The sequence below is a fragment of the Malaclemys terrapin genome, chromosome 13 (genome assembly GCF_027887155.1).
Source record: "Malaclemys terrapin pileata isolate rMalTer1 chromosome 13, rMalTer1.hap1, whole genome shotgun sequence".
In the NCBI taxonomy this organism is placed as follows: domain Eukaryota; kingdom Metazoa; phylum Chordata; order Testudines; family Emydidae; genus Malaclemys; species Malaclemys terrapin.
Genome location: NC_071517.1, coordinates 26500331 through 26522925, shown reverse-complemented (window position 1 = coordinate 26522925; position 22595 = coordinate 26500331). Strand labels below are relative to the sequence as shown.

Here is a 22595-nt window from a genome sequence, read left to right as displayed (position 1 = left end):
TCCCTACAGAAAATTACAAATCTTTTCATAAAGCTTTTTCTGAATATGAATGTGTTGTAGCAGTTCTCATTCCTTCCGGTTAAGTGCCTAACTCCTCACATTCCCTGCTACAGACAATGAGCGTTCGAGCAGGCAGACACCCCCCGTCCCCTGCCAGAGCACAGCCACTGGGACATACGGGTAACACTGACAGACAGTCACAAACGTTGCCAGGACGCTAAGCCTGAATGGGAGAACAGGAGCCTTGTTTGTGCTGGAATCGGCTGACAGGATAATATTCACTCTCCCAATGGGCAGGTTCTGCCATGTTTTGAAGGCTGAAAAGAGCTGTACTATAATTTGCCTCTGAAACCACAATTACCTTCCCCAAAAGTGACAACACATCTTTGTCAAGTTCTCATTTCCTCAGAGACTAAGTGCCGACAGCAAGGAGTTAGATGAAAGCCACGGAAAGCCCTGGCCATCGGCATGTGTGAGGGAGATGCACAAACGTCACCTCTCCACGGTAGCTAAGGATGGAGTGCCTAGTGTGCCAGGCCAGAGAAACAGCTTGGAAGGCGCAGAACTCCTGGAGGCTGGGCAATGCCAGGCACAGACATTCACACAAACAGCATTGGCCACAGAGTGCCCTTTCTTTTCAGATGAGAGAAAGGGAGAAGAGCAATGCAAAATGTAAGGTCAGGCCAGGACATTCAGGGGCTGGGGTCTGCTAAGGGGCCCCTCAGAAAGGGGCTTCCAGGGCTCAGCACTGCCATTTAAGTGGGGACGAAGAGAGCTGCTCCATGCAGGATTCTTGCCCGGCAGACTGGGGGTTTTAGGTACGGGAGGGGCCAGCCTGCCCTGAGCTGTGGGGCTCTTTCTGTATGAAGTGTGTGTGCATGTACAGGTAGGCGTGAGTCTGCATGTGTGCATGTATGTGTAGGGGTGCATGTACATGGGGGGGTGTATACAGGCATGTATAGAGTGAGGGGAGAGAATGAATTGTAAGCAGGGGACGGGTAGCATGAATTGACAATGAGAGGTAGGAGTCCCCTCCTCAATACCCTCAGCAGCCTGGATAGCACCCCCCATCTTCACCTGAGCTGATAGGTCAGGGGTGGGCAAACTTTTTGGCCTTAGGGCCACATCTGGGTGGGGAAATTGCATGCAGGGCCATGAATGCAAGGCTGGGGCAGGGGTTTGTGGTATGTGAGGGAGTGCGGGGTGCGGGAGGGGGTGCGGTGTTCAGGAAGGGACTCAGGGCAGGGGGTTGGGGTGTAGTAGGGTTACCATTCGTCCGGATTTACCCGGACATGTCCTCCTTTTTGTGCTAAAAATAGCGTCCGGGGGGAATTTGTAAAGCACTCACAATGTCCGGGATTTCCCCCTCCCCCGGCACAGCAGAGTGAGCGGCTGGGAGGGCTGCAGGAAAGTCCCGGGCTGGACTCCGGAGCAGCTGGAGAGGAGCTCCGCCCTGCATTCTGAGCAAGTGTCTCAGCACAAAGTGCAGCCCTCCCCTTTTGCAACTGGGAGCGGTTTCTGCCATGCAGCGTAGCAAAACGGGAGCGAGAGCACTTTGTGCTGATACAAGGGCAGCTCTCACCTGCAACCCGGTCCGGACCTTGGACCGGGTTTTGTTGTGCAGGGCCAGGGACCGGGTTTTGTTGTGCTGGGGAGCTCAGCCACGTGTCCGGCTCGCACAGAGCCCAACACCCTGTTCTGAGCAGCAGGGTAAGGGGGGCAGGAGAAGGGGCAGGGAGGTTCTGGAGGGGGCAGTCAAGAAATGGGGGGGGGCTTTTTGGGGGGAGTGGAGAAAGTTTTGGGCAGTCAGGGTACAGGTAGGGGGTAGGGTCCTGGTGGGCAGTTGGGGGGGGGTCTTAGGAGGGGGCAGTTAGGGGACAAGGAACAGGGAGTCTTAGGTAGGGGGTGGGGTTCTGGAGGGCAGTTAGGAGCAGGGGTCCCAGGAGGGGGCAGTCAGGGGACAAGGTAGGGGGCTGGGAGTTCTGGGGGGGAGCTGTCAGGGGGCAGGAGTGGGGAGAGGGATCGGAGCAGTCAGGGGACAGGGAGCAGAGGGGTTTAGATGGGTTGGGAGTTCTGGGGGGGGCTGTCAGGGGGCAGGAGTGCGGAGAGGGATCGGAGCAGTCAGGGGACAGGGAGCAGAGGGGTTTAGATGGGTTGGGAGTTCTGGGGGGGGCTGTCAGGGGGCAGGAGTGCGGAGAGGGATCGGAGCAGTCAGGGGACAGGGAGCAGAGGGGTTTAGATGGGTTGGGAGTTCTGGGGGGGGCTGTCAGGGGGCAGGAGTGGGGAGAGGGATCGGAGCAGTCGGGACAGGGAGCAGAGGGGTTTAGATGGGTTGGGAGTTCTGGGGGGGGCTGTCAGGGGGTGGGGAGTGGTTGGATGGGGCGTGGGAGTCCCAGGGGTCTGTCTGGGGGTGGGGGTGTGGATAAAGGTTGGGGCAGTCAGGGGACAAGAGGCAGGGAGGCTTAGATAGTCCTGGGGGGCAGTTAGGGGCAGGGGTCCCAGGAGGGGGTAGTCAGGGGACAAGGAACGGGGGGAGGGTTGGGAGGTCAGGGGGGCGGGAAGTGGGAGGGGCAGGGGCGGGGCTAGGGCGGGGCTCCTCCCGTCCTCTTTTTTGCTCGCTGAAATATGGTAACCCTAGGGTGTAGGAGGAGTGCGGGGTGCAGGAAGGGTGCGGGCTCCAGCCTGGCACTGTTTACCTCGAGCGGATCCGGGGTGGCAGTGGTGCGCAGCAGGGCTAAGGCAGGCTCCCTGCCTGCCCTGGCCCCGCGACGCACCGCTCCCGGAAGTGGCCAGCATGTCTGGCAGTGGCTCCTGGGGGTGGGGTAGGATGGGGCAGGCGGCTCTGCCGTGCACTGCCCTCACCTGCGGGTACCACCCCAGAAGCTCCCAATGTCGGGTTCCACATTCCCAGCCAATGGGAGCTGCAGGGGGTGGGGCCTGCAGGCAAGAGCAGCGCATGGAACCCTCTGTCCCCGCCCCTCCTTCAGGGGCCGCGGGGACATGGTGCCAACCACTTCCGGGAGCAGTGCAGGGCCAGGGCAGGCAGGGAGCCTGCCTTAGCCCTGCTGCACCACAGGGCTGGCAATCCCACGGGCTGGATTAAAAGCCCTGATTGGTCGGATCCGGCCCGCAATTTGCCCTCCCCTGTGATAGGTGAAACACACACAGAGGAAGTAGCATACTGCACCATACACCACAGATCATCATGGGTTTTAAGGGTAGAAGTGTAAAACCTGTTTTTCTCACTGCCTGAAATGAAATAAGCCAATCTTCAATGTGTACCGGCCCTCCCACCCTGGCCATTGCCAGATTGCAAAATGGACTTCTCTGCTGTGTTGCACCATGGGGCTAGGTTCTTCTCTTTCAGGAGAGCTCTGGGCAGGGAGTCTTTGGTTTTCATCAGCTCGGTTTGGAAGGGGATGCTGAATGCTCCGAGGTCAGGCCCAGGAAGGTCGAAGCTGTGTCACGGAGTTACCGGGCGATGCTCTGAACTACTCCATATGAAGCCAGTCAGGATTCTGGGGAAGCCTCCTCTCTCTGAGCGTACTGTCGCCAGGGCAAGAAGCTTACGCAGATTCGACCTTCCTGGGTCTGACCTCAGCGCATTCAGCATCCCCTTCCATACCGTGTGTTTCCCGCAGCGAGTCTGCCCGGGCAGGGCTCCTGGGGAAGCCAGAGGGCCTTGCACCCCAGCTCCACAATCAGATATGGCTCACAGCCAGCCGGTAAAACAGAAGGTTTATTAGTTGACAGGAACACAGTGCAGAACAGAGTTTGCTATCACAGAAATCAGTGACTTTCAGCCAAGTCCATCTTGGGGAGTCCTGGGCCAGAAGCCCTGGACTCCCCCTCTTCCAGTCCCCCCAAGAAGACTGCCAGCTTTCAGCGACCCGACCTCAGACCTCCCCCCATTGCTGCTCCTCCTTGTCTTTGTCTCGCTTTCGGGACAAAAAGTCATGTGGTCGTCACCTGGTTGCATCCCCATCCTGGGTCTCAGGTTACGAAGGGCACCGGTCATAGTATATGTGCAGGCAACTGGAGCAGCCTCACCTGCCCCAGAGGTCTCAGCCAAAGTCACACACCCTTATTTCCACCACCAAGGTATTGGTGCAGCACACAGGGAAACTGAGGCACACACAGTACTCATGCAAATCAGTAAAACTCACATAGGCTCAACAGCAAGACTTGCCTACAACATAACAAGGGAAAATCCCCACTTTGTCACACCCTTCCAGTCCTATGATTTCATGAGGTCAGAGCTAAGGTTCTGCAGAGTGCTGTGACTGCATTTGGAGTGATGGGCCAGAAGCAAGGAATGCTGGAGACTTTTCTCTTTATTTCCATGCTTTCTGGGTGGCAGGGAGAGGCTGTCCTGATGCAATCTGAGCTAGCATGAAATCCAGTTTTTCATTGCGTTAATTAGCACAAACTTTGTGTGAGAGCCCAATGTCTGGAGAAGGGAAGCACTAAGCAGTGACGGGCGGGGCAGGCACTCTCACACCTGGCTGAGTTGTAGCTACTCTTGTTGCTGGGATTTACTGGGCAGGGAACCTCAAAACTAGCCCCTCTTCACTCTCAGGTCAGAGCTGCAGTGTTCACACATGGGTTTCCAACCCCCCCTACTCTCTCACACATAGAGACACAGTCCCAAGCCTCTGTAACCCTCTGATGTAGGTAATTCCGTCACACAATTTGCCACATTCCCCCATGTGACGGAACAGACTCTCTGACTCTGGGGATGATGCGCTTTGCAAAAATATGCTTATGATATGAATATGACATAACTGAGATATACTTTATGCAAGATGGATCTTGTAAGGTATCACTGGAAAGGTTATGATTTACTGAATGTGATTATCCAATTTGCATGCCTGTATCATTTCTGTATCTGAAGTTAGAAATATGGACTATGTAACAATTACAACTGGGTGTGTATTGGGAAGACACCCACCAGACGACAGGCCATCAAATTTGATGAGCCATCCTGAAGGAACAACAAAAACATGAAGATACTAATCTCTCCCCCTCCTGGGAGGCATGTAACTGTGACACTACAGTAAAGCAGTCTTGTCACCTGATGCTAAACATTACCTGGGTCTTCTTGTAACTTTCCACTGGAAAGGAAGGGGGGGACAAATTTGGGAAACAAAGGATTCCTGCCTTATGTAAATCCTGTTTAAGGGTGGGGAGGAAGGCAAATGGGACTCCTCCTCTCCGTAGTCTGTCTGCCCAAGGAGGAAGACTGATAAAGCCACCCGAAAGAAAGGCGGGGGAGGGGGGGTCCAGACTCAGACAGGGGTTCAGTCGGAAAAGAAATATAACTGGAACTCTAAACCACAGAAACTTTGCAATCTGCCTAAAATAATATTTAAGATAAGAAATTACATTTTGTATCGTTTCTTAAGTATATTGAGCTTAGCTTGAGTATTTTGTTTTATTTGCTCAGTAATCTGCTTTGTTCTGTCTATCTCTTATATTCACTTAAAATTCACCTTTTGTAGTTAATAAATGTATTCCTTGTTCATAATAAAATCCAGCTTATGTAATTTCTAACGGGGGGGGCAAGAAGTTGTGCATATCTCCCTCCACATTGAGGGAGCAGGCAAATTTCATAAAACCTTTGGGTTTGTATCGCTTAAAGGGAGTGGGCACATGAGTGCTGGGGGAGCCCTCTCACAGAGTGGCCTTACCTGTGTGCACGCGCTGCAAGGAGCAGGAAAGCCTATTCCAGCAAAGCGTAAGAGGGAACCCAGGCTGACTGAGCAGGGGAGGGTCAGTTAAACCCCAGCACATCGAGTGGCATCCCAGAAGGGGGATCCAACCCGTCACACATGGGTTCTGGCCTCACTTCTCCTAGCAGGGGTTAATGTTCCTGTTCCCAGCTTTCATTACTGACCAAGACCCCATATCCCGGCCCTGGGAGGCAGACGAGTTCACAAAATAAAATAACAGAAAGGCAGCACAAGATAACTGCTGGTAGAAGAACCTAGGTCCCAAACTGGACAAAATCACATCTCATTCACATCACAACATTGCATTTCAGAATAAATGCACCAAATCTGTGCTTGGTTATGCAGGAATCCAGATATTCAACACTCCACCTCTGTCACTAATAGCTGTGTAACCAACTGGCAAATGTAGCGTGTCCTCTAGTGGCCACAGATAACAGACTACTGCTCATTTAGCTCAAGTAGCAGAAGTCTGTGCTGGGGATTTGAAGCTTCTAGATTCAAACTCCGCTAAAAACCCACTGAGGAAAAAATATGTGATCATGTAATTAAACACTGTTTTAAAATAGGTTTCAGATAGGTAAGACAACTCCCACCTGTTCATGCTCTCTGTATGTGTATATATATCTCCTCAATATATGTTCCACTCTATATGCATCCGAAGAAGTGGGCTGTAGTCCACGAAAGCTTATGCTCTAATAAATGTGTTAGTCTCTAAGGTGCCACAAGTACTCCTGTTCTTTTTGTTTTAAAATACCTAGTATAAAGGTCCAAATGAAGGCTCTGAGAGCTACCTTAAATCTGGTATCCCCTAACTTTAAAGTGCTTGAGTTTGCAATCTAAATAATGGTTGATTTTTGTAGTTGTTTTTAGGGAAAAGGGTTGGTTTTTGGTGGTCGTGGTGATATATAATATACTATACAATGGGTCCACAATTCTGCACTATTTTATGACTTTTTTAATCCATTGTCTACAGAATGAAAGGAGGATAGAATTTGACTATGACCTTCTTAATTGAAAATACAGCCTGTTTTCTACTGTGATCAACAAGGCAATGTTCTCTGAAGTTTCCCATACATACTAGACTGAAATGCACGGAGCACTGGATAAGATGAGCCAAGCTGTTGCCAAATTTTCCACATGTTCATGAAAGGACAAATCATGCAAGTATGTTGCATATTTTGTATAACAAACAATGCTCTGTTCCTAATTTTGCAAAGGGAATAAATAAAAGATTGTGTTTTATCTGCAGCATATCAAACATGTTCCTTAGTTTGTAAAACAACAGTCCTTCATAAGAGCCTTTTGCTGATGTTGCAAAAGAGGAAAGGAGGATTTTCTGAAGTGGAACAGCACGTCATCCATCAGTCCTGGAATCCTACCTGCTGCCTGTCCTAGAGATACCAAAGTATGTAGGCAGCCAGGACCAGTAAAGGAGCACAGCCAATGGATCAAGCGATTTCAGTTCATTTCAGTCCAGTTCACCTCCAGGATTTCCGACTGGCTTTGTGTGTTTTTAACTTCTTTTTCCTTCTTTCCTAGATCATCTTTCACCCTCTCCATTCAATATTCACTAGGAGAGCTGCCTATTTGGATGAACCCCATCAGATGGTAGCCCACCATGGCCTCTGCTCTGATGCCAGACCGGCAGAGTCTGACTGTTGGTGTGACCAGCTACCAGCCCCTATCCCAGCAGTGTGTGAATAGGGAGCTGCTCTTTCAGACAGCCAGATCCTCACCCAACCTGGGTCTCAGGAGGGAGGACCATGGCATGGAGGGCAGGGGGACAAGGGCCTTGCAACAGCAAGAGCAGGGACACGAGGGCCCCACAGCAGGGGAGGGAAGGGGGACGAGGGCTCCATGGCAGCGGGAGGGCCGGAGCACAATGGCTCCACGATGGGGGAGGGCAGGGGAACGAGGGCCCCGCAGCAGGGGAGGGCAGGAGGATGAGGGGGAGGTCAGGGGGACAAGGGTCCTGCAGTGGGGGAGAGGGCAGGAAGACGAGGGCCTGCAGCGAGGAAGGGCAGGGGGACGAGGTCCCTGCGGTGGGGGAGAGCAGGACAAGGGTTCCATGGCAGGGGAGAGCAAGAGGACGAGGGTCCCGCAGCAGGGGAAGGCAGGAGGACAAGGGTCCCATGACAGGGGAGGGCAGGGGGACGAGGGTCCCATGGCGGGGGAGGGCAGGGAGACGAGAGCGCCACGGCAACACCCACAGGGAAAAATTAGCGGGTGCTCCGAACCCACCAGCAGCCAAGCTTTCCCCGCACCCACCCTCTCCTCGCCTCCTCCACCCCAGAGCACACCACGTCCCCACTCCTCCCCCTCCCAACGCTTCCTGCCTGCTGTCTAACAGCTGTTTGGCGGCGCTTAGGACTTTCCGGGAGGGAGGGAGAGGAGTGAGTACGTGGCGTGCTCAGGGGAGGAGGCGGTAAAGAGGCGGGGCAGGGTCGTGAACATGGGGGAAGGGAGTGGAATTGGGGTGGGGTGAGGGTGGTGCAGGGGCAATCAGGAGCGGGGGAGGATGGGGGTCAAGCACCCACGGGTCAGAGAGGAAGTCGGCGCTTATGCAAGGGTCCCAAGGCAGGGGAGCATGGGGGGATGAGAGCCCTGTGGCTGGGGAGAGCAGGCAGACAAGGACCCCATGGCGGGGGAGGGCAGAAAGACGAGGTTCCTGTGGCTGGGGAGGGCAGGAGCATGAGGGCCCCATGGTGGAGGAGGGCAGAAGGATGAGGGCCCTGCGGCAGAGGACAGGGCAGGAAGATGAGGGTCTGCAGTGAGGATGGACGGGGGATGAGGGCCCTGCAGGAGGACAGGAGGACTAGGGCCCAAAGGCAGGGGAGGACAGAAAGACAAGGGTACTGTGGCGGCGGTGGACAGGAGGATGAGGGCCCTGCAGCTGGAAAGGGCAGGAGGACAAGGGTCCATGGCAGGGGAGGGCAGGGAGACAAGGGTGCCACAGCAAGGGAGGGCACGACGAGGGCCCTGCGGTGGGGGAGTGTAGCAGGACTAGGGCCCAAAGGAAGGGGAGGGCAGGAGGATTAGGGCCCTGTGACGTTGTACAGTCTATATGGTTTTATAAAAACATGATAATAAGTGAATATAATGTAACTGGGATAGTTTTAGAAAAATATAGTAAAAAGTGAATATAACGTAACTGGGATATGCTTCATGCAAAAGGTCTCTTGTAAGGTATCACTACAAAATTTATAATCTACTGAGTGTGATCATCCAGTTTGTATAAATGTACCACTCTTGTATCTAAAACTAGAAATATAAAATATAACTCTGAGGGCCTATTGTAATTATGTAAAGTGTGGGCCATTAATGATGGTTTGGAATCTTGATGACTCCCATTGTCTGCAGATGGCTATGTTTACCTGTGAGTCTTCTTGTATATGTGTGTGCTGGCAAGTGAGTAAAGAAGTCTTGCAGTGACATGTGATCATGTCACCTGAACTGGAATCCATCTTTAACCTGGTGCTTTTCCAGTGAGGGGGGTGGAAACCCAGAGGGACAAAGGGTTCCCGCCTTATGCAAAAGATATATAAAGGGGTGGAAGAGAACAAAGGAGGGAGAGGAGCCATCATGAAGAATCCCCTAGCTATCACCTAAGCTGCAACAAGAGCTGTACCAGGGGAAAGAATTGTGCCCAGGCCTGGAACGTGTCCAGTCTGAGAAAAAACTTACTGAAGCATCTCTGAGGGTGAGATTATCTGTATTTAGTTTGATTAGATATAGATTTGCGCATTTTATTTTATTTTACTTGGTGACTTACTTTGTTCTGTCTGTTACTACTTGGAACCACTTAAATCCTACTGTCTGTATTTAATAAAATCACTTTTTATTTAGTAATTTACTCAGCGTATGTATTAATACCTGGGGGAGCAAACAACTGTGCATATCTCTCTACCAGTGTTATAGAGGGCGAACAATTTATGAGTTTGCCCTGCATAAGCTTTATGCAGGGTAAAACGGATTTATCTGGGTTTAGATCACATTGGGAGTTGGGCATCTGAGCGCTAAAGACAAGCACACTTCTGGGAGCTGTTTTCAGGTAAACTTGCAGCTTGGGGGCAAGTGATTCAGACCCTGGGTCCGTGTTGGAGCAGACAGGAGAGTCTGGCTCAGCAAGACAGGGTGCTGGAGTCCTGAGCTGGCAGGGAAAACAGGAGCAGAGGTAGTCTTTGCACATCAGGCGGCAGCTCCTAAGGGGGTTTCTGTGACCCAATCTGTCACAGGCCCCATAGCGGAGGAGGGCAGGGAGACAAGGGTGCCACGGCAGGGGAGGGCACGACGAAGGCCCTGCGTCCGGGGGGGGGGAGGGGTTAGCGGGTCTAGGGCCCCAAGGCAGGGAAGGACAGAAGGACATGGGCCCCAGGCAGGGGGAGGGCAGGAGGACGAGGGCCCCACAGCAGTGGAGGGCAAGAAGATTAGGGTCCTGTGGGGAGGGAAGGCAGGGGAACAAGGCCCCTGCAGAGGGGAGGGCTGGGGGTATGAGGGCCCCGCAATGGGGGAGTGCAGAAGTACGAGGGCCCTACAAGGGGGGAGGTCAGAGGGACGAGGGCCCCATGGTGCGGGAGGGCAGGAGACAAAAGCCCCACTGCAGGGGAGGGCAGGAGGATGAGGGCCTGTGGCTGGAGAGGGCAGGACCATGAGGGCCCCGTGGCGGGGGAGGGCAGAAGGACAAGGGCTCCATGGCAGGGGAGCTTGGGGGATGAGGGCGCTGCGGCAGGGCAGAAGGCAGGAAAACGAGGACTGCAGCGAGGGCGGGAGGAGGACAAGGGCCCTACGGTGGGAGAGGGCAGGAGGATGACTGCACCACAGCAGGGGAGGGCAGAAAGATGTGGGCCCCAGGGAGGGGGAGGGAAGAAGGACATGGGCCCCACAGCACTGGAGGGCAAGATGATTAGGGTCCTGCAGTGGGGGAGGGCAAGAGGACATGGGCCTCGCAGTGGGTGAGGGCAGGGAGATGAGGGCACCACGGCAGGAGGATGAGGGCCCTGCGGTGGGGGAGGGTAGTGGGACTAGGGCTCCGCAGCAGGGGAGGTCAGGGGGTCAGGAGTCACGTGCTACCCATGGCCCCTAGCCCTACCACCCCGCCGCAGGGCAGAAGCCCCGAGCTCCCCCGCAGTTTGGTAGGTGGAAAATGGAGAGGGGGTCCTCCACGAGCCGCACTTTAACTGTAAAAGAGCCGCCTGCGGCTCATGACCCGTGGTTTGGCCACTCCGTTTTCTGGCTTATCACCTGCGCTGGCAGCAGCAGACATGGAGTGCAGTTAAAGAACCCCTAGAATGCCCTACAGCCATCAGCACTCAGCTGTTCTGGGAGTCACACAGCCTTGAAACAGGGTCCCCACTCTCCCCTGCCTTCTTCACCCGACCCTGAGCATCTCAGAGCCCAGGCGTAGGTGCTGGAACAATTTTTATAATGGGGGGCTGAGAGACAATGAACCAAAATGTAAACCCTCTATATGATGGAAACCACCTCCAGCCAGGAGGTGCTGCCACACCCCTAGTTCCAGCACCTATGAGCCCCGGACTCAATGAAGCCACGTTCTATTCCCACCCATGCTTACAACTAGTCTTAGCAATGCTCTGCACTTCACCACTGCTGCTTGGGGAATCCTCCAGCCACGTGCTGCGTGTGGACTGTAAATGTTACGTCTCTTCCTGAACTGATGGGGCAACTTATGAGGAATGATGAATGACAGCAGGGGTACTTGTGGCAGAGCAGGTACCAGGAGCCATATCTCTGATGTGACAATAGATCCCTGCCTCAGACACCAGCTGACAGGACCTCAGAAACAGTGGCTTTAGAGATGCTTAGTTATGCTGCCTGGAAAATAGGGCTACTTGTGCTTCCCCTTTGTCAGCACTTTGAGATTTCCAGTGGAGAAAGTGCTGTGTGAGAGTTGGCCATGAGTTTGTGTCAGCCTGACTGTGCACACAGAAGAGTGGAGAGACTATAGGCAGCTGGATATGCAGGGTGGGCTGGCCATGTGGGGTGTGGGTTAGCACTGCCCTGGCTTCCACTACCCCATCGGACACTTCCTTGCTGCATAGCCTTGGGAAGCTACTTTTCCACCCCATTTCACCATCTAGAAAAGTAGGCTACTGGCTCTGCCCTAGCTCTGTGTGGAGCTTGTCAGGAATGCTGGGATGATGCCTTGTAAATGTAAGCAGAGTCAGGATGAGCTCTACCCTGACATCTGGTGGTGAATTATGGCGAGTATGGAAAAGAACTCCAGGGGCTGATCTTGTTTGCATAGGCACACCCACCCGCCTGGCATGAAACAACAGCAACTCAAAGTGGTTACTTTGGCTGGTGTGGGATCCCCAGTTTCTCTGTTATTGGGGCAGGAAGAATAAAGTTTTGTTACCCTGATTCTGTGAATCAAGACCAGTGGAACTGTTGTATGACAGAAGGACTGAGTGAGTTCTTCACCATTACCTAAGTAGCACTTGCTTGACAAGGGGTATGGGTTACAAAATCCAGTGAATTGACAGAGGATGAGTATTTGTACCTGATGGTATAGGCAACCTTCTCTGAGGCCTTGAAACACCAATTGTACCACCTTCTCTCTTTCCCTCCACTATTAACTATCAGAGCTAACTTTGATTCTATTAGGAGTCTAGTTACAGGTTGTTGAGCTGAATTCACTTTAGGCTAATGGTGCACCAGCATTGGGGCTCCTCTACTCTGAGCTGAAATCACAAAAGAGTTAAAGTTATTAAGTGCTGTGTTAACTAGTGGGGGAGCCTGAAGCTGTATTACTAAGCAGCTGGTGGAGCAATTTGTGGGGACGACTGGAGGAGCAGCGGAGCCTTGTGGGAACAGTTAGAGCGGCCCAAGGAATGGCAAGTGGAGCTGTTTGCGGGGACGGCTGGAGCGGCTCACAGGTCGGTGAGCGGACCAGCTTGTAGAGTGGAGCGGTTCGTGGGATGGCAGGAAGTGGACTGGCTCGTGGTGAAGGCTGCGGCGATACCCCACGGAGAGACGGCTGGCCTCGGATCACGTAAGGTGTCCCTTAACACCCTGTTTGCCCCCCTTTTACTCTGGGGCTGCACTGACCAGGAACAGAGACTTTGGGGATTGTTGGACTTTTGGGACTTCGGGTGGTTGCTGAACCCAAGAGACTTTGGGGGTGTTGGACTTTGGGGACTCTGGGTGATTTTTGTGTTGCTGGATTCAAGAACCAAAGGGAAAGGACACAGCCCAATTTGCTGGGGTGAGTTTTTTTGCTCATGGTTTGTGTTATGAATCCTATTTGTGGTGTTTTTCCAATTTAATGCTGATGTCGTTTACCTCATGTTATTAAACATTTTTTGCTACACTCAGATTCCGTGTTTGCGAGAGGGGAAGTATTGCCTCTTAGAGGCACCCAGGGGGTGGTATGTAATTGTCCCAGGTCGCTGGGTGAGGGCTCGAGCCGGTTTTGCATCACGTTATTGAAACGGAACCCTAGATACAGAACCCGGCCCTTGTTGCTGCCAACTTAGATGGGCAGAAGGGTTACATAAAGATACAGCTCTGGGGACACCTCTCATTATTATTGTCTGCCCCTGCAGCGTGGAGGACCAGACCACTGCATGGGGCAGGAGCAAAGTCCGCTCATTCTCTCCCAGCATCTCTGGCTATATGTAACGCCGACAGACCCCGGTCGTTGGCGGGCAGGATCGAGCCTGGGACCTCTGGAGCTAAATGCATGAGCCTCTACTGCATGAGCTAAAAGCCATATGGCTGTTAGCTAAGGCTGTAGAGCAGACACATTAATCTCTCTCTCTAAGTGGTCTCGGTGCCACTAGAGGGGACAGAACACCACACCCAGGCGGTGTGTGGGTTACACATGCACAGAGCCTGAACAAATTGGGGGGGAGGGAGGAAATGTTTGGCATAAACATTTTAGAGTGAAGAGAAAAGCTGATTTTAAAAGGAAATGAAAAAGGCAGTCCCCAAAGCAGCAATCCAGAGCACAGGCCCTCTTGGGAGAGGGTGGCAGCCTGAGTGGCCTAAGCACCATGTTTGAAAAATCATTCTCTTTCTGACGCCAGTGGCTCAAATCTAGAGAGATTTGGCTCAGACCAAGAAAGATGAATGGGTTCCTGTCAGTTTATTCTGTGCTTATCCCAAGCTATTTCACAGCCCTTAGAGCCACTGGTTCAGGCTATCCACAGACCCCTTGCATTGACACACACTCAGTTCAGGTTAGAAATGGGGTCTTTTTGCAAGTTTAAGAATTAGGGTAAAATTTTCAAAAGTGCCCAAGTGACACAGGAGCTGAAGTTCCATTGACATCCAGTAAGATTGGCTCCTAAATGCCTAAGGGCCTTTGGAAAAGAGGACTTTGGCTCCTAAGTCACATAACCACTTTTGGAACTTTTAACCCACAGACATTTTTCATTTATAGATCAGAACAAACTTACAACATTCAAACTGTAAGTGACTACACACGATCAGTGGTTCTACATCCATATTTATCCCTCTGCCTATAAAGCACCAATTATTACAGCACATGGGCTCTGTAAGAGCCAAGACACATGGACTGCCATTATCACTACCTTATGCGATGAAACACTTTGCACTTGGAATCACACAGACATTTTTGTTAGCTGATGGAAAAAATAGTTTTCAGTTTAAAACTATAATGGCCATGTCTGAAATCAGCCATGCACCAGTCTGAATCCTGTATGCCAGAAAAGTACTATGGAACTAAAGACGGCCTCTTACAGCACACACTGCAGGGTCAGCATTAAGGTGGCACAGACATCCCTCACTCTGGCACTTCAGAGTGAGTGCTTAACCATGCTTCCTTGGAGTTCCTCTTGATGTCGCTGGAATTTGTCAATGAAATTTATTTGTACCATTCACATGCTTTTGTTCTTTGCATTGTTTCACTGAAAACCAGTGTGGACCAGCCCAGAGGTGAATTAGAAACACCCAGAAACAGACCTGCGAGACCCTTCATTACAGTAAAGCCAAGGTGCTATGAGCTTGAATGGGGCTTACCGTTGGTGAAGGTGTTCACATAGTACCTGTGGCCCTGGGGAGACATGTAGCTCTGCCAGCCGGGAGGCAGAGGGCAATTCAGAGAATCTTCTCCTGGCTGAGGAGTGACCTTCCTGGGTTTCTGCTGGGAAGAAGAAGAGGGTCCTGTTAAGCTGGCTTTCAGACAAGGCAAAGTCTAAACAGAGATGGATACGGAAAGTGGGCCTACAATCTGAAGGTCTGGGGGCAGGAGTGAGACAAACAAACACAGCTAATAATTGCCAATTCTACCCCCCCATTCTCTGCCCATCCGCAGCCTGTCAAGAGTGCCCTGGATTCCAACAAGATCGTGCAGCACCCCTCATCTCCTGGAGACATTCCCTGGAGAGGCACAGAGTGTGAGGGTCTGCTGTGTGTCTTGTATCAACTCTTTATGCTAATACAACATGCTGTGCAGAGCACGTGACTTTGGGAGGAGTCTGAGAGGCAGAGGCTCTCTGGGGAGGAGCAATGTGACTCATTGAACAGCAAGGTGCAAAGCAGGCAGTGAGCAAGCCAGGCTGTGAGAGGGGAAGTCCCTGCCTGGGCCACTAGGGTCTGTCTACACAGCAAAGAAAAACCCATGGTTGGCCTTTGCCACCTGACTCGGGCTGTGGGGCTGGTTAATTGCTGTGTGGGCTTGGGCTGGAGCCTGAGCTCTGGGACCCTCCCACCCCACAGGTTCCTAGAGCCCATAAATCCGCACAGCAGTGAAACTGCCCCACAACCTGAGCACGGCGAGCCCAAGTCGGCTGGCATGGGCCAGCTGCAGGTTTTCTTTGCTGTGTGGACAGACCCTTGGCTGCTGCATGTACCCAGCAGGGAATCCCAGTTCTGACCTCACTGTATTCTCCTGGGGCTCCAGCTCTGCTGTCAACACCGGCACAAGCAAGAACTGAGGAAAAGTCTGCCAAGCAGTCCAGGAAAAGGTGGGCTAGCCATGGAGCCAGTGTAGGAACCTGGACCCACAGGGATGCTGTGCTGCTGACACCACTGCAGGCTTAGGCTGGACCCATGGGAGGAGCCTGTGAGGCTGGGCTGGGCAGCAGGACCAGCCTTAGGGAAAATGGTGCCCTGTGCGAACTTGTATTTTGGTTTCCCCATCACCCTTGGCCCCCATAGGTTCCCTAGGCTTTCCCCTCTCCCCCTCCCCCCACCTCAACACTTTCAGGCCCTGCTGCCTTCCCTTAGTGCTTAATTTGTATTGAAAGAGCTGCCAGACCTCAGTCCTGGCACCAATTAAGCACTGGCAGCGTGGACTGATAGCGGCAGCTGCTGGTTGGGCACCCAGCTCTGAAGGCAACGCCACTGCCAGCAGCAGCGCAGAAGTAAGGGTGGCATACTATATGGTGTATTGCCACCCTTCTGCACTACTGCTGCGACTTGTGGTGCCTGGCACTCAGCCTGTGGCTTAACGTGGGCTTTGTACTGTCATACAGGGGCTGCATCTTGCCAGAGCCCACTGCCATCCTGCAGCCCTGTAACCACTCCTGGCTCACCGGGGCACCATTTCAGATTTTGTGGGGTGGAAGGCAACTTTAACCGTGATTCCAGGGACTACTTAGGTTCCCGAAAACTATTGTGTTTTTGGAGATAATAATTTAGGAATTAGCTGACAGGAGCATTGTATTTAATTGTTATATAAAGAAAGAAAAATACATACAAACACCAATTAAAGCCACATTTTCAGTTTATATGTAAATTTAGAACAGTCAGGAGAGAATACAGCAAAATATTCCCAATCCCAAACCTAGACAGATCAACTCTGCGGCTTTAACACAGATATCAGAAACACAAGTTTGATACTTTGTACACTATCTTTAGTAGAGAAAAATAAAAATAAATAAAAACTGTTTAAAATCGGCTTACTTTCTTAACAGACCCACGCTGTTACTGCCACTATATCTACTATATTTCAGTTAGGTTTTTTTCACTCCACTAAAAATGTATTTACTTAATTTTAACATATGTGAGTAGGGGTTTTTACTCTTTTATTAAGAAAGGGAATTTATTTTTCTAATTATTTTTGCATTTATGTTTACTGATCACAATCATGTACGTGAAACTCAAATTTGACTCCATCATTGCTATTAGTATCATACTTGGAACTGCATTTATTTTCATACAAAGTATAAGTTATTTTACAGATATAACTAAAAATACAATTTGAAAATAAGCAACCTTCATCTGCACAAGGCTGCAAGTTGTGTGTTTACCTAATGTTTTTTTTAACTGACATTGCTGAGATGACTACAAGCTAAATTTACATTCTAGGAGGATACTATTATTTGATTGTACCACTTTAAATGATAAATGACAAAGCACAATATGATAATAAAAGTAATAATGATAATTACTCCAGCAAGGACAGGTTAGGCATTTTAGAACTGACTACTCAAAGAATTAAATTTAAGCATATGAGAGAAATAAAATTATTTCTCAGTCAAAAAAATAAAATAACAGCACTGTAATCCTTAACGAACTTTGAAAGAATAAAATTACACAGACTATATGGGCCTTGCACATTTTGATAGGAAATACCAAGAAGTAATAACAACACAAGTGTGTGTGTTGGGGGAATGTGAGAGTGTGAGTGTGTGTGTGTCCGGCCCACGAGTCGTTTTAAGCCAGCCCCTGAGCCGCACCAAGCGGCTCAGCCCTGCTCCAGCCGGGGCGCTGGGTCGGGGGCTGCACTACGTGGGTGGCTCGGCCGCTCCGGCTGGGCCACAGGGTCTGAGGCCACACCCCTGCCCCAGCCCTGATCTGCCTCCCGCCCTCCGAACCCCTCGGTCCCAGCCCAGAGCACCCTCCTACACCCCAAACTCCTCAGCCCCACCCCAGAGCCCATACCCCCTCCCGCACCCCAACCCCAATTTTGTAAGCATTCATGGCCCTCCATACAATTTCTATTCCCGTGTGACCCTTGGGCCAAAAAGTTTGCCCACCCCTGCTTTAAGCCCAGCACTCTGAAGGCTTGCTCAGTCCAGCAGCAGTTGCCAGCAGCTCCCACTCCTAACCCAGAGCACCGCAGCAGCACACACACAGACTCCTGTCTCCCCACCCCAGCTCAGCGGAGACGGGGTACACAGGCAGGGGGATGGGGATTCCCCAACATCAGCCCCCCACCCTCTGCACAGCACACAGGTGGCTCTCAGGAGCAGGTTGGCCAGGGGCAGCTCCAAGCGGGGGGAGCGGGCAGGAGCAGTGGTGGCAGCAGACAGCTGAAGAGGAGCAAGAGGGACAGGACTCCCCTGCTCTGGAAGTGCCTCCCCAGGAAGGCATATGTTGGGCATCGCCCAGCCTGCCCACCCCCACCGCTGGCCCTACTTGGCCCAGCAGGCCCTGAGTGGCAGCCCCTTATAGCCCATTGATTGGCTGATACTAGGGCTTAAACCAGGAAGTGACAGCTCCAGCACCTACTCACAATAGACCCTAGACTCTGGCTTCCAGCCCTGGTTTGTCCTTGGCTTTGCTCTTTAATTGCTGCCTGCAAGCTGGCATCTGACCCCGATCTTCTGGTGACCTGATCCTGCCTGACTCTCCATTCACCCTCTGGCTGGTCTCAGACTCTAATCTGCCAGTACCTGACTCGGCCCGACTGCTGCTCCAACCACTAGGTCTGACCGCCCTTGTCGCGGTTGTGCCAGCCAGCATGTCACATCAAGGCACTACTGAGGGCTAGTACCATAACCTAGATCACCAGGCATAACAATGCATGCAGAGGACTCAGCCCCCATGCTATGGTGCATGGTGTTTAGCTGTTCCTGCCCAGGCATCGCTAACACCAGAGCAATATGCCACTAGACCTGTTCAGTCTCAAATCTGCATTCACACAAGGTTCAGGTACCAAAGCCAAGCACTCAAACCTCAGAAGAGGCAAAACTGAGGCTCTTAGGGGGCCATGCACCCTCTGCTCAGCCCCCAGGCAGGTGCATCCAGAGACAGTCTTTAATTACATGTGATGAGAGCTCCACATTACTCACACCCTTTTCAAGGCCTGATTCATGCTCCAGGAAAGCCTTCTGGGTAGTGCCCAGTGAATGAGGTACCTGAGGAATATTTATTTAATCCTTGCTCTTCAGTGAGGGGGCCCCACCTCACTGATCCTACATCCTCCAGCCTGCAGTGATGCAAGCTCTGCTGGTGGGCCCCAAATCAGATCTCATTCACAGGACCTCTAGGAATATGTCCAAACAAAACTGCATGTATCCGATGAAGTGGGTTTTAGCCCACGAAAGCTTATGCTCAAATAAATTTGTTAGTCTCTAAGGTGCCACAAGTACTCCTCGTTGTTTTTGCTGATGCAGACTAACACGGCTACCACTCTGAAACACATGTACATGTGGTCTAGCTGCTAGAGGGCAACGTGGAGCTAGGGTGGGTGACACTGTCCTTCTGAACCCCTGTGTGGCAAAGTGGAGTAAGTGCAGCTCTGCTCTCTGCAGGACCTGGGCTCTGGTCTCAGCGCTGATAGGGGTAACTCTTTGTAGCTCTCCTTTCAAGGAGATGGGCAAATGAGCGTGTCCGCTATGGCATGACACCTGGGCTCACAAAGATGTCTGTTAAGCACAGAAATGTTAACACCAGTCAGTGGAAGAGCTGGGACTAGAGCTCACCGTTTCTGGGCTTGCAGATTAATGCACCCAATATCAGGCATGGTGTGGGGGTTTGCATCCTAAACCTAGGACAGGGAACTACTAGATCAAGCCCTTCCCTCTCTCAGCACAAAAGTGTCATGTGCCCTTTGCCCCTACCCTCGAGGGCAAGTGAAAACAGAGTCACTTGGCCAGGGCCAGCAGGCTCTGGCTTTGAGGGGGAGTGTTCTCTTATAGTTTTGTTTGGTGGCTCTCAGCCCCCAGGGCTCATAACAAACCTGCAGCTGTGGGAGGAATACTAAGGGGAGAGGGAGAGACAAATCACCCCCCTCTGCTCTGTCACACAAGACAGCAACCTGTGGAACAGACTGAGCAGGAACAAATCTGCCAGACAAATGCCTTTCTTTTTCTGATGGCATTCCCAAACGAAAGGGCGGGAACGCTGTCCGGGTGACAGCCTGAGCTAGGAGAGCCCTGGACACAGGCCTTCCGGACTCCTGCTGGAGAGATTATAACACACTACCTTGGATGCACGGCTGCAGGTGGCGTTTCAAAGGCCCAGGATTAGGGAGACACAGGAACAGGACCTTGCTAATGGGAAAGGCATCACTGGGGTGTTGTATAGCTATGTCCCAAGCCCTGCCCTTGCTCACATGGTGCTCGTCACTTTAACAGCATTTCTGTGGAGCCCTGTGCCCACCCCTACAGCCAGGCTGCTGCACCCGCTCTTGCACTTCTTCCCTTCTGTCTCCATTGCCAACACAGTCCTTTTCCTCCCACTTCCACCTGCCCCCTTTTCCAGTCATTCCGAGGGGAGGAAAACTAGATGACTTCTGCCTGGGAAGGTGTGCATGTCCCTTTAAGAGTAGAACATGACAGAAACACTGTCCTAGAAGTTCTGGGGCAGGCAAAAGAAATGAAATGATGATAATGTGGGGGCGAGAAAGTGAAGGTTGAACCAGTAGAGGGAAAGAGTGTGGAGCCTAAGGCTGGGGGAGGAGAGATCGGCCAACTCTTGGGAAGGCCCCCAAATCAGATGCCAGACTCTGCACCACGCTTGGCCCTCTGGCTGGCCTTGGATGCTGAGCATCGTGCAGAACATCTCCTGCAGGTGGGTATCTGGCTGGGAGATGAGCTCTTTCAAAGGTCTGGCCCCAGTTGGAGCTGCCAAGCACCCCTGGAAACCTGTCCCTGAGCTCTTGTGAAAATCTGTCTCCAGGGCTCAAGCCTGGGGGACAGGGGATCTGGGTCTTGTTTGTGACTCTGCTACTGATGTGCTGGGTGACCTTGTGTGAATCACGTCCCCTCCCTGGGCCATCTGTAATGGGGCCAGTACACCCAGCCTTTGGGGATGCACTTGGAGAGCCATGGCTGCCAAGTGCTCAGCACTGTCATTGTCACTGCAGTGTTGCCAGCTGAAAGCATTTGAAAATCATCAGTCAGACCCCAAAACCATGAGATTTAAAAATAATAGCAGTGAGGTTTCTATTTGCCTGTGGATGCTGGAGGGTTTAATGTTTTCTCTACAACCACAAGTGCTCGAAACTTACTTTTCACTCAGACAAAAACTGACATTCTCTGGGGCTCCTGTGATTTCAGGAGCTGGGGCCTTCACTGAAACACCAAATAGAACAAAACTCAAGATAGAATAGAGAGAGTTGGCCACACTCTTGTGTCCACTGCTGTGTACTGGGGGCAGCGTGGTGGCCAGGGTGGCTGGCCAGAGCTGGCATGGCTGTGGAGGAGCTGGTCAGGGTCTGGGGACATTATACTGAAGTCTCATCTGGGAGACAGGAAGCCTGGATCAGATCTCCCCCCAGGGTAACTCCATGGGCCAGAGAGCTGCTGGTCAAGGTCGCTATGAGCTGAGCATATAGCAGAGGGCTGGGCAGCTCCAGGTTTGGTATTTGGGATGACCTGGAATTGCAGAGAAGTGACTGATCCAGGCAGAAGTGCAGTAATGAGGCTGTGTGTACAGGTAGAGCGCTCAGCCAGGCTCTGCTGCAAGGACACCTACCATGCCACCGCACAGTTCTCTCTTCAAACGGCAGCCAAGAGTCCCTCTCACTGCAGCAGTGAAACAGCTTCAGCCCTGCTCTCTAATTCACAGCTCCGGCAATCTGACAGGCATCGCTCTCAGTCTGCACTGATCAGCCGTATACCCATGACTGAGGAGGAGAAAAGCCCAAATACTAGGAAGGCTAGGAAACCAAGAGGGCTCAGACTCAGCCTGAACACATTCTGACAGGTCAGCTGGAGATCCTCCGTGACCCCTGTGTGCTCCCACAGCCTTCCATGGTGGAAGACAGGCCCAGGCAGCAGTTTTGAAGGAACAAACTTAAGCTCCCTCCTGCAGAGTTGGGCAAAGAGGAGCAATATGAGTCAGTCGTATCCCTAAACCCCTTGCTGTGACTGACATGAAGAGGGGGCAGGAGGCGGTTCCCCAGTTCCCTTGCGAGCTGGAGTGCACGTTGGAGTTCTGAGACACATGTGCTACCTTTACTGCAGGCTAGAAATAAAAACCAAGATGATGAGCCATTTCAGTCTGAATTAACTTAATAGTCAAGGCACTCAAGAGAGCTCCAAGGGTCTCAGCCTCCTTTTTCCAGGCTTTCTGGTCTCCTTCGGGCTGGCCCATCACTACCGGGAGTGATGCTTTGGGGGTTCAATCCAGACCAGTAGGGGGTTGTGTTCCCTGTAACGCTGGGTGCTTCTGTGCTGTGCAGCTTTGGCTCAGCACCCTGATCCAGCAGCACGACAGCCTCACCTTGGTTTCCAGAGCCTGGTTACGCCTCTCAGGGTGATACCACCAACAGCACTTCAGTCCCGACTCTCCCCAAAACTGTCTCCTCTGCACTGCTCAGCCCCTCTCCCTGCAGCACTCATAAAACCTTACCAAGTTCTCTGCTCCTTTCAAGAGATGGGACACAGCACCCGCCTGGTAGTTTGGCTGAGGATCTTACCCTTCCACCGCCTGGTAGTTTGGCTGAGGATCTTACCCTTCCATTTGATAAGGTGCACTGAGATGGTTGTGTAATAAAACAAGATTTAGTTTATTACCAAAGAGCAGATGTTTCACGGATACCGAGTAGAAGCAATTGGGATAGAAATGATTACAAACAAAAGTAAAAATACGCTTATAAGACTCAACTCTAACTTAACAAAGCAAAGTAATTTTCCCACCACATATGTTCTTCCAGATGGCAGGCCAGTCCTTAGCCAGGGTCCAACACAGAGCCCAAAGTGC

The 22595-nt window shown here is 52.0% G+C and overlaps 1 protein-coding gene across 5 annotated transcripts in view; it reads right to left on the bottom strand.

Annotated features, from left to right (window-relative positions):
- GAS7 (growth arrest specific 7) overlaps positions 1-22595 on the bottom strand; it is a 218120-nt gene that overhangs the window by 91366 nt on the left and 104159 nt on the right. For 3 of the 5 annotated variants that reach the window (XM_054047789.1, XM_054047791.1, XM_054047792.1), the window contains exon 2: positions 14736-14859. In XM_054047789.1, the coding sequence (XP_053903764.1) occupies positions 14736-14859 (124 nt within the window). The remainder of the gene's footprint in view (positions 1-14735; positions 14860-22595) is intronic. The other 2 variants (XM_054047790.1, XM_054047793.1) reach the window with 1 other exon arrangement.